The sequence below is a fragment of the Colobus angolensis genome, unplaced genomic scaffold (genome assembly GCF_000951035.1).
Source record: "Colobus angolensis palliatus isolate OR3802 unplaced genomic scaffold, Cang.pa_1.0 Scaffold10, whole genome shotgun sequence".
In the NCBI taxonomy this organism is placed as follows: Eukaryota; Metazoa; Chordata; class Mammalia; order Primates; family Cercopithecidae; genus Colobus; species Colobus angolensis.
Genome location: NW_012110919.1, coordinates 11076941 through 11089236, shown reverse-complemented (window position 1 = coordinate 11089236; position 12296 = coordinate 11076941). Strand labels below are relative to the sequence as shown.

The window sequence follows — 12296 nt, the reverse complement described above, 5'->3', positions numbered from 1 at the left end:
ATAGTCAGGGCTTCATTCTGATTTCTGAAAGTTTTGGTTTCTAATACAGCTTTCTTTAAAAATACTTCTATTCTACATTTTAATATTTAAAGTTTACAAAGCATTTTTAAAATATGTTGTCTCTTTTGGTTTATAAACTACATTATAAAGTTTATAGGGAAAATAACATTCTCATTATACAGATAAGATGAATTTGGAGAGATCAAGTAATTGACATGCTAACACTTCAGCCTAGGTCTTGTTCATCTTTCTAAACAAAGTGGACTCGCCCTGGATTACGGTTTTTATAATTGCCACATCCTTCTCTTTCATCATCTGATTATTTCCTTTTTGCTATTTAAATTTCCTTTAAATTGAAAATTTTCAATTTCTTTAGATTTCATTCATCTTTTCCTCCCTTTTACCTTCTCTTCCTCTTTTTCTTTCTTTAACATTCGGGCAAAACCCGGAGGGGCCTTATCTCAAAAACTCATTGCCTTTGCCATTCACCAAAACTCAAATTCAACTCTTGTTAGATGTTTTACTCTGAAGCAAGAACTTTTGGTAAATGGCTTTTGTCAGCCAGTTTTGTTCTATCATCCATTATCTGGAAGAGTCCTAATTTTTCAGAGAATACCCATTTGGTAAAAAAGAAGGAATTGAAAACCTTTAAAGAATATTCTGTGTAGCCATACTAGCAATTATTAATCAGTGCCTCATCACAGCCTATTTATTTCAAATTAGATTTTTAGATCACTTGTGAGCATACACAAATACACAATCATGCTCTTATAAAAGTACCACCATTGTGGCATCCATTGAAGTGACAATCCAAGTATGTGTTGATCATGGATAAAATCTGTGAACATTTTCTACTGAGTAGATCTTGAATGATTGAAATATTTTCCCTTGAGATTTGAACAGCGCTAATTAGTGTTATTAGAAAATTTTTCAATTTTGCGCTTGTAATTTCCTAGGCTCGGGGCTCTGGAACAGGAGAGAGGCCTTTGAGGAATCATTATTTCATAATTGGCCTTTCTCTTTTCTCAAAGAGATACTATATTTTGAAAAATCAGATTGAATCTCTTTCAGACCAGGGGGAAATTTGGGTTGGTCAGGAGGTATATATCTGTATCATATTTTCATGATGTGAAGTAATAAGATTGGCTGTTTTATAATCTTTTTTTTTCTTTTTTTTTTAATTTTCTTTTTTTTATTATACTTTAAGTTCTAGGGTACATGTGCATAACGTGCAGGTTTGTTACATATGTATACTTGTGCCATGTTGGTGTGCTGCACCCATCAACTCGTCAGCACCCATTAATTCATCATTTATATCAGGTATAACTCCCAATGCAATCCTTCCCCCCTCCCCCGCCCATGATAGGCCCCAGTGTGTGATGTTCCCCTTCCCGAGTCCAAGTGATCACATTGTTCAGTTCCCACCTATGAGTGAGAACATGCGGTGTTTGGTTTTCTCTTCTTGTGATAGTTTGCTAAGAATGATGGTTTCCAGCTGCATCCATGTCCCTACAAAGGACGCAAACTCATCCTTTTTTATGGCTGCATAATATTCCATGGTGTATATGTGCCACATTTTCTTAATCCAGTCTGTCACAGATGGACATTTGGGTTGATTCCAAGTCTTTGCTATTGTGAATAGTGCCGCAATAAACATACGTGTGCGTGTGTCTTTATAGCAGCATGATTTATAATCCTTTGGGTATATACCCAGTAGTGGGATGGCTGGATCATATGGTACATCTAGTTCTAGATCCTTGAGGAATTGCCATACTGTTTTCCATAATGGTTGAACTAGTTTACAATCCCACCAACAGTGTAAAAGTGTTCCTATTTCTCCACATCCTCTCCAACACCTGTTGTTCCCTGACTTTTTAATGATTGCCATTCTAACTGGTGTGAGATGGTATCTCATTGTGGTTTTGATTTGCATTTCTCTGATGGCGAGTGATGATGAGCATTTTTTCATGTGTCTGTTGGCTGTATGAATGTCTTCTTTTGAGAAGAAAAACAGGTAAGAAGACCAGGGAGTCTAAACCTGTATGTGATCAATGTTTATGAAGAAGTAGATTATAGTAATACTTTTAAACCAAGTAAAGAATGCCTTCTGACAAATAATGGAAGAAACAGTACCCGCAGCTGGATTCCCCATCTAACAGGTCCTAACTTTTCATTGATTATCTTTAAAGAGTAGATTTTCCTTCTGGGTTTAACCTTCAAATGTTCTCTCTTGATACTTATTTGCAAGGTAAAGTAGTAAGAAGGCCTTTTCTAGTGCTATTTTCCCTTTGTCACTCTACTCCTTTTTAAATTTTCAAATCTTCCCTCTAGACTCTCAACTAACTTACATTCTTCTATCATCCAGGGCAAGCTTGAGTTACTTTCTAGAACATTAAGATTTGTTTGGGTCTGAACCCTCTTTGTCCTTTGTTTTAGTCAGAACATCTGTCTAAACAGCTACTTCCTGTTCTCGATTGGTGTTTTTCTGAGCAAAGTCTTGAGAAATTCTGCTTTCAGATCACTAATTCCCAGCTCTTCTTTGACAACATAGCAACACATGGCAGACAACATGGTATAGTGGAAAGAGCATTGGTTTTGGATTTGTCAGATATAGATTGCAGAGTATCTTAATTCTACTTGGACATGTAATTTAACCTTTTTGTATTTTAGTTTCCTTGTCCATGAAGTAGATAATTTTAATATAAATTTTGGAGGATTGTTGTAAGAGTTAAATGAGACAATAGATAAAGTTTTTAGGCACTTAACAAATAGTAGTAGTAATAGTTCTTATTTTGGAAGGTGGTATGTGTGATGGTTAAGAACACCAACTTTGGGTCTTGGCTACTTGTGTTCAAATCCCGGTCCTACTACTAAATGGCTGTATAATGGAAGGCCAGTTTTTCAACTATTCAGTGCCTCAGTTTCCTCATCTGTAAAATGGAGATAATGATAATAATATCTGTCTCATAATGAAGATTAAATGAGTAAACATATATAAAATGCAACTGTGTCTAGAACATAGTATTAGTTATGATGATAACTCTGATGGTGGCAGCTGCTCTTTGTTTCCAGAACCCTCATTTAGGGTCATTGCTTTTTTGTTAGTAAAATTTCTTGTTCATTTTTCTCCTGACCCTTTCACCACCTGACATACCTATACACCATCTACCTATATTGCTCAAATAGTGTGAAGGGTCCCTCTGCCTTGCAACTGGGTTCAGTTTTCTGTATCTTAACATTTAAAAAAATCTTGATAAATTTCTAGGAAAATCTCATTGATGTTCAACTGAAATACTTATAAGCTGGACATGTAGTACTGTGATACTCCTAGTAACTTATCTGGGAATTGGTCTAGGTCCATCCTTGCAACCCATGATAATGTTTCAAAAAGATACTTTTATATCTTAAGGCCAGAATCTTCTCATTTTCTTTCCAAAAGAAGCAACGATTTGTAATTACATGGAAAATAAAATGAAACTTAATTTGGGAAAACGTTCTATAAATCTTTTGTTACCAAGAATTTACCTTCTCATCTGTCTTGGAAAGCCAGTTTCTTAAAAGTCTGTTATAATTGTTACTGATCTCTCTCATTAATAAATGTCTAAAGATGTGATGCATAGTGCAGACATCACTGTCCATCTGGACCCAGGAGGGCCTCTGACAAACATGGCTAAATCATTTATCATTTTTGAAAGTTGGCATATATGATTTAGGAAAATGTTGGATTTTTTCTGTTAAAGTGATAAAAATAAAAAATATTTTTGTTTCAATGAATCCTAGATACTTTTATCAAATATAAAATTCCATTAGGTATACTTGTTAAAATGGACAAATTTTAACTTACGTTTTCAAAGCATTGCAGGTTTTAAATTACTGTGTTAAGATTTTGATAACAAATTGAATTTCTGAAAATGTCCCTTTTTAAAAATCTTTGTCTTAAACAGAACAATGAAAATGAAACTGCCCTGCACTGTGCAGCTCAATATGGACACTCAGAAGTAGTTGCTGTTCTCCTAGAAGAGCTCACTGACCCGACCATTAGGAACAGCAAGCTGGAAACACCTTTGGACTTGGCGGCACTCTACGGACGGCTTAGAGTGGTAAAAATGATCATCAGTGCACATCCTAACTTAATGAGCTGCAACACTCGCAAGCACACGCCACTTCACCTTGCTGCGCGCAATGGCCACAAAGCAGTCGTGCAGGTGCTGCTGGAGGCAGGAATGGATGTGAGCTGTCAAGTGAGTCTGCTTTTAGCTATGCTTTAAAAGTGATGATGCTGTTGCTTGGCCTTGGGATTCAAATGTGAAAACCTGTATGTAGAAATCTTTTAATCAAATTGTTCACAAGTATTTTTAACTACTAAATTCAGGGTACTATACCACCTACTTTTGGGAAATAGGAAGAGGCATAATCTCTAACCTCATTCTAATTTGAGGGCTATATACATGAGAAGTTAGTAGATGGCAGTTGTGTGTGGTATCATTAGTAATTGTTTCCTTTGTCCCAGTGTCTAGCACACAGCCTAATATACTGTAGGAATCCAGTCAGAGTTTAATGAATGAATGGAACAAAATTCACTTTAACATTGTTGAGTATGTACTTTGTGTTTAGCATGTTGACACATTTAGAATTCAATTCTCACAGCTGTCCTGTGGGATTGACAACTATTAAATTTCAGTGAAGAGATAAGGAATCAGATTCAAAGATTTAAGAAATTTGCCTAAGGACACATAGTTGATAAAACTGGAATGTGAATTTAGACTTACTGATTAAAGTCCAGGCCTCTTTCCACTGTAATGTACTGTCTATACATAACTGATGAAGGAATGATCACTATGCCTAAGAGCAATCAGAAAAAAAAAATGGAAAAGGTGTGATTTGAGGTGAGCTTTGGAGGAAGAATAGGATTTGGATAGGTTTTGTTTTTCTGCAAGAATGGGCAACCTACTTTATAAAGTTTAATTTAATTTAATTTAATATATTTTATTATTATTATTTTTGAGACAGAGTCTTGCTCTGTTGCCCAGGCTAGAGTGCGGTGGTGGGTGGCGTGGTGTCAGCTCACTGTAGCCTCCACCTCCTGGGCTCAAGTGATCCTCCTGCCTCAGCCTCCCCAGAAGCTGGTGGGACTGCTGGTATATACCACCATGCCCAGCTAAGTTTTGTATTTTTTGTAGAGATGAGGTCTTGCTCTGTTGCTCAGGTTAGTCTTGAACTCCTGGGATCAAGCATTCCTTCCACCTTGGTATCCTCAAGTGCTGGGATTATAGGTGTGGGCTACTCGGCCTGGCCACAACCTATTTTTGGTATCCTGTCTTAAGTTAGCCCCAACTCCAGGATAAGTCTTTTTTTTTTTTTTTTTTTTTGCTGTTTCCTCCTTTCATGGTTATTTCTTGGCTTCTAAGTTAATGGCAGCATTCTTATCTTCCAGAGACTTTTTTGCTTTCTGTCATATTGTGACTTCCCCTTATTAGTAAGCCGTTGATGTGAAACAAACTATCCCAGAACTTAATAGCCTAACACAATTATCGGGGGAACCAGCCCCCAGTATTTCAACATAGGTTCTTTTCTATTTTCCCTAAGTGTCAGCCAGTCTGAGAAATAAACAGAAAGAGTACAAAGAGAGAAATTTTACAGCTGGGCCTCTGGGGGTGACATCACATATTGGCAGGTTCCATGATGCCCCTTGAGCCGCAAAACCAGCAAGCTTTTATTAGGGATTTCAAAAGGAGAGGGGGGTACGAACAAGGAGTGAGTCACAAAGATCATATGCTTGAGAGGGCAATAAAAGATCACAAGGGCAGAGAGGCAGAGCAGGATCACAAGGCCAGGACAAAATTAGAATTACTGATGAGGTTCCGTGTCCCGCTGGGCACGCATTGTCATTGATAAACATCTTAACAGGGTTCAAGAGCAACAACCGGTCTGACTAGAATTCGCCAGGCAGGAATTTCCTAATCCTAGCAAGCCTGAGGGCGCTGCAGGAGACCAGGGCGTATTTCATACTTTATCTTCAACTGCATAAGACAGACACTCCCAGAGTGGCCATTTAGAGGCCTCCCCCTGGGGATGCATTCATTTCCCAGGGTTAGTCCTTGCTGGGAAAGGAATTCAGCGATATTTCTCCTATTTGCTTTCTGCAAGAAGAGAAATATGACTCTGTTCTGCCTGGCCTGGCAGGCAGTCAGACCTTATGGTTATCTCCCTTATTCCGTGAAAATCACTGTTATCCTGTTCCGTTTTAGGATGCCCCGATTTCATATTGTTCAAACACACATGTTTTACAAACAATTTGTGCAGTTAACGCAATCATCACAGGGTCCTGAGGAGACATACATCCTCAGCTTATGAAGATGATGGGATTAAGAGATTAAAGTAAAGACACATAGGAAATTGTAAGAGTATTGATTGGGGAAGTGATAAATGTCCAGGAAATCTTCACAATTTATGTTCAGAGATTGCAGTAAAGACAGGTGTAAGAAATTATAAAAATATTTGGTGAACTAATAAATGTCCATGAAATCTTCACAATTTATTTTCTTCTGCCATGGCTTCAGCCGGTCCCTCTGTTTGGGGTCCCTGACTTCCCGCAACACACAAAAGCTCTTTATTTAACTCATAATTCTGTGATTGACAATTTAGTCTAAGCTCAACTGATGGTTCTTCTGGTCTTGGCTGGGTTCTCTTGCGTGTGAAATCAACTGCAAGTCAGTTATGTGTTTCTGTTTCAGAGGCTGGCTGGATGTTGTTTAGGGTGATAGGTGAGACTACCACTTGTCTGTCATGATTCGGCAGGTCAGCCTGGGCTCATTTACATGGCATGCATGGTTCTGAGAGAGAGAACAGAATTGTACAAGGCTTCTTGAGGCCTAGGCTTGGAACTAGCACACCTTCACTTCTGCCATGTTGCTTGGCTGAAGCAAGTCATAAAGGCAACCCATATTCAAGGAGTGGGAAAATAGAGTCTACCTCTGGATTAGAAGAGGGTGTGAATTGTAAAAGGGTGTGAACACCCAGAGGGACTAAATGTGGCAAATTCTGCAAATAATTTACACACTCCAGGTGGAATACATGCTCACAAATGGGGTTATTTTTCCTAGGAATTGTTCAGAGATTGAATCCTGTATTTCCAGAGTTTTCTTTATTGAATTTAGAAAAATCTCAAGCCTTCCAATCTCAGATTTAAGGCTAGCACCCTGAACCTAAGATCTTTTCTCAATTTCTTATTTATTCAACTTTGGCAGCCTCTCAAAAAAGCATAGGATTTTTTTCTAACCATGATATTAATAAGGAAAAACAGTCTTTCTCCTCAAAGCAGTATTGAAAATAAGTAGGTACGCTTACTATTGTAGGTGACTCACAGTTATTTTCCTAAAAACTGTTTAATGATAAGCAAGATGTTTATTGTATAAATGTTGAATTTCTCTAATCTAGATGTACTGCTTTCACACTTCTGTAATATTTTAAAATTTGATTGCACAGACTGCAGTATAACCAAGGACTTTCACTCTGACTGAGGTCAGTAAACCTCTTGGTATCCCTGACCAAGATCTTTTCATGGTTTGTACTAGATGACCAGAAGGGAAAGAGTTTAAATTCAATTTTATAAATATATACAATGTGTCCTTTTTTTCTGTACAGCACTGTATTTTGTGCTTTTGGAGAATAAAAAATCAAAACTATCTCTGCCCCACACTTAGTGGAGGAGACAAAAAATTTGCAAGAATAACTTCCATCCATGATATATAATAAATGCTGAAACAAAGAGCTGTGGATCTACGGGTGAGGAAAATATGGATTTTAAGAGGAAGAACATGAGAAGTCATTGATGGAAGTGACATTTGAAGAGGACCTTTGAAAGTCCAACAGGACTTTGAATTTTAGGTGGCATTTAGCTTCCATATGTGCATTATTTGGCTAAAGAGTGTTTTAAAATATTGAATTTGAGTGCTTTTAGATGGGGTAAATGCTCTCCAAGGCTCCGACCTCATTCTACCATTTTATATCATTGCCAGTGTCATTTCTTTAGATTTTCTGCTTGGTCCTCACCACATTTGGATTTGTTACTCACATATCAGAGGAAAGGCAGACAATATGTTTAGATCACTTTGAACACCTAATCAGAAGCATCAGGGTGATGTCTAAGGTAGGCAACTTTTGTGTTGCTATAACCTCTTTCATTGACACTCATTCTAAGAGTTCTAGGAAGTAGAACTGACATCTTACTAAAATATATCTCAATGAAATGAATCTTCCATATTATATTTAGCCTTAGTTGATATTTTGCTTTTGTTATTGTTGAGGGGGATGAATATTTAATTTTATTACTCAAATTAATTGTTACCAAGATTTCCCCATCAGACTCAGTGCAAAATTTTTTAATATCAAGTAGGTTTGTTGATATTCTCACTGGCTGAGGGTGAACAATGTAGCTAGTAACCTTAAATTGTTTCAGTAGATTTAATATTCATTAAACTGCTTTAGCTAACCTGTTGGGAATTAGCAGTATTAAAAGTAATCCCAATTGGTAAATTATAGTATTGTACTTTTAGACTTCAATTACATTCAACTTATTATGAATAAATCTTTAAAATTTATAGATGTTTTTAAGGATCTTGTCCTTTCCTAGCAATTACATGTGATTTGATTTTATTTTACTTTTTTTTTTTTAGAGGCAGGGTCCTACTCTGCCACCCAGGCTGGAGTGAAGTGGTACAGTCATGCTCACTTCAGCCTAGAACTCCCAAGCTCAAGTGATCCTCCAGCTTCAGCCTTCTGAATTAAGTGGGACTATAGGCATGTGCTGATGTGCTCGGCTAATTTTTTTAGTTTTTGTAGAGAAAAGGTCTCACTATGTTGCCCAGGTTGGTCTCGAACTCCTGGACTCAACTGATCCTCCTTTCTTGGTCTTCCAAAGTGCTGGGATTACAAATTTGAGCCAGTGCACCCAGCCTACATATGTTTTTAAATGCAGCATTGATGTTAGTATTTGCTCTAGAGGTTTATTTTCTGCATCATTACTCTCTGAGTAATTTTAAATTATAACATATATTTAAAATACTAAGTAATACTTTGGGCAAATTTCGTATCATATTTACTTATAAACCCTTTAGTCTTTAAATATTTTTAGTAAAGAGAATCAGTCAAAGTAAGATATTAAGAAGGTAGGGTTGAATGGGCAATTTTCTCTTGAAGTTAGCAATTATTTTTATGGATTTTGAACTTGATTTTGGGTAGCCAGGTAGCGATAGTGCCATATCATGCTAGTGCTTTCATTGTGTGAGTTTCTTGTAAGTTTCTCTCATCAAAACTTGAAAAGTTAAAGAACTAGTACAACCTTAAGCCAATTAGACTTTATGTGACTACTAAAGTAAAATGACAGAAAGTTAATAATAAAGAGTACAAGTTTCCATGCTAAGACCTGTTAAGATGCAAAACTGAGTTAGATACAGTTTTTGCTCTCAAAGGCTTATAGTGGCACCAGAAATAAGATATGTACATAAGCAAGAATTATCCATTATAATCCATTTACTCTCTGATTTCCCTAGATGATAATTTCACGACATCTGTCTTCCAAAACTTCAACACCTCCTTCTCTATCATCCCTCTCTGATCATGATACTGCTTTTATTTCACTGAGGAAACCACAAGCAATCACAAATTTCCACCAGCACATCTGCCAACGTACCTGTGTCTACTTTCCTTCCTGGTGCTTTAAATGAATCTTTTAGGTTTGTATCTATGGCTAATTCCTCTCTACTTGTTCATTGGATCCTATCCTTTCTTGTCTACTTGGGAACTCTGACAAATATTTTCTGTCTTTAATACCATAAGTTTTTTCTTTCTCAACTGTACTATTTCCATAAGGATGCAAAGATATAGTATTTCTCATCTTTTAAAAACTCTCTTGATCTCACATTTCCTTCTCCTTACCATCCCCTTTCTCTGACCCCTTTATAGCAATGTATTTGGAAAGGCTTGTTTTTACTCATTGTTCCCAATTCGTTTCCTCCATTCTCTCTTGAAGCCGCTCTAGCTCCCTCACTCTTTTAAAAGTCCTTGTTTTTGCCTTTGTCAAGTTGTCTAATGACTGACATACTTTTAGATCCAACAGTCGATTCCTGCTTCTCCTCTTACTTGATTCATCATCAGCACTGACAAAGTCAGTATCTGTCTCTTCTTTGAACCACCGTTTTCTTTTGACCTCTGAGATACCACTGTCTTTTCGTTTTCATTTAGTTCACTGGTGACTTCTTGAAGAAACTGGGGGAAGTATGTTTGATGCTGTAAGTTAGCCTGGGGATCTCTGTTCCACGTGTCTATTGTCTTCCTCCTGGAACTAGGCAGGGGGCCATTGACTGTGCACAAGAGAGTAAACTCAACCATGCAAGCACAGTTTGGGCCTCTGCTTGCATCATGTTGGTTACCATCCATTGGCTAAATCAGGTAGCAAAACCAAGCCTCAAATAAAGAGGTAGAGAAATATACTCAACTTATATAAGTGGAAAGAACTGCAAAGTCATATGGCAAAGAGCATATAAAAGGAGAGGCCAATAATGTAATCTATCATGTCCCTATTCCATAGTCAACTGCCCTCATCTTCATGCTTTCTAAGCATCAGAGTGTTCCAGGGCTTAGTACTCAAACATCTTTTCTTCTCTGTCTATACCTACTTCCTCATTGACCTCATCCAATCTCTTGGGTTCCAATATCATCTTTATCTGATAATTACCAAGTCTATTTCTTCATCTCAGACTCCACTCTAACTCTCAATTTGTGTATGTAATTACCTAATGGACGTATCTATCAGATGACTAATAGGCTTCTCAAACTCAGCATTTCCAAAGCTGAAAATGTAGCATCTGTACCCCTTTCTTCAAAAATTTGCATATCACCTGGTCTTTCCCATTTTGTCAAAAGGCAGTGCCATCCTTCTAGTTGTTTGACCCAGAATTTTACAGTTTCTTTCAGATTTTATATTCAGTTCTTCAGCAAATCCTACTGGTTCTGTGCTCAAACTGTATCCAGAATTTCACTACTTTACATTATCTTCAAGATTAACACCGTAGTCCAAGACCTAATCATCTCTTGCCGCCTGATAGTTTTCCTCCTTTTTTTTTTTTTTGGCTTCTGTATTGTCTGCTTTGGTTGCCACAGCAAAATATTATAGACTGAGTGGCTTAAGCAACGGAAATTTATTTTCTCACAGTTCTGGAGGCTAGAAAGTCCAAGATCAAGTTCCGGCCAATTCAGTTCCTGAGCGAGGGCTCTCTTCCTGGCTTGTTAGATGGCTGCCTTCTTGTTACATCCTCACATGGCCTTTCTTCTGTGCATGAATGGAGAGAGAGTTCTCTGATGTTTCCTCTTTCTCTTATAAGGACACCAGTTCCATTTGATTAGGGCCACACCCTTATGACCTGATTTAACCTTAACTACTTCCAGAAAGGCCATATATCCAAATACAATCACACTGGAGGTGAGGGCCTTAGCATGTGAGTTTTGGGGTACACAGATATTCAGTCCATACCATACTCCCTTCAGTCTATTTTCAGCCAAACAGCCAGAAGTGATCCCATTCAGTCAGGTAATTTCATTTTCCTACTCAAAAACACTTCTATTGGTTTTCCATTTCACTCAGAGCAAAAACCAGAGTCCTTATAGTGTCTGATAGGGTTTTATATTACTTAGTTTCACTGTCTCTCTAAAGCTACCACCTTCTCTTCTTTGCCCTTCTTCATTTAGTTTCATCCACAGTGACCTTGTTGTTCTTGTTGGGACACATTATATACACTCCTACCTCCAGGCTTCTGCCTTACTAACCGTTATGACTTTCTTCCCCCTACTTTCCTCAGGTGTCTTCTCCAATGTCACCTTAGTAGGGAGGCCTTTCTTTACTTATCTTACTCACTACCTAAGCAACTCCCTTTCTTTCACTTTTAACTGAACCCTGGCTTCTCTATCAGGATACCCTAGCCCCTCCTGCCTTCTCATGCCACGCTACAAGGCACTGTGCTCCAGGAGGAAGAAAATTTGTTTCCTGCTCTCATGGAGTTATAGACTAGTAGGGATGACAGAAAATAAGCACATAAACCACATAAAAACGACAAATTGCAGTGAGTGCTATAATGGAAACAAACTGGGTGTTGTGATTGAAACGGAAGGGTCAGAGAGGTCTCTCTTTGGATGTGCTCCTTAAATGGGGCTAACTTTCTAAGAGGCTAGCATCAGAGGAGTAAGAGATGAAGCCATGAGATAGAAGGGCTTACAAGAAACAGAATGTGGGGAGAGAGAAG

At 37.7% G+C, this 12296-nt stretch overlaps 1 protein-coding gene across 3 annotated transcripts in view; it reads left to right on the top strand.

Moving 5' to 3' along the window:
- The window catches only part of ANKS1B (ankyrin repeat and sterile alpha motif domain containing 1B), a 1301363-nt gene that overhangs the window by 181703 nt on the left and 1107364 nt on the right, over positions 1-12296 (top strand). For all 3 annotated transcript variants that reach the window (XM_011934483.1, XM_011934476.1, XM_011934469.1), the window contains exon 4: positions 3945-4241. In XM_011934483.1, the coding sequence (XP_011789873.1) occupies positions 3945-4241 (297 nt within the window). The remainder of the gene's footprint in view (positions 1-3944; positions 4242-12296) is intronic.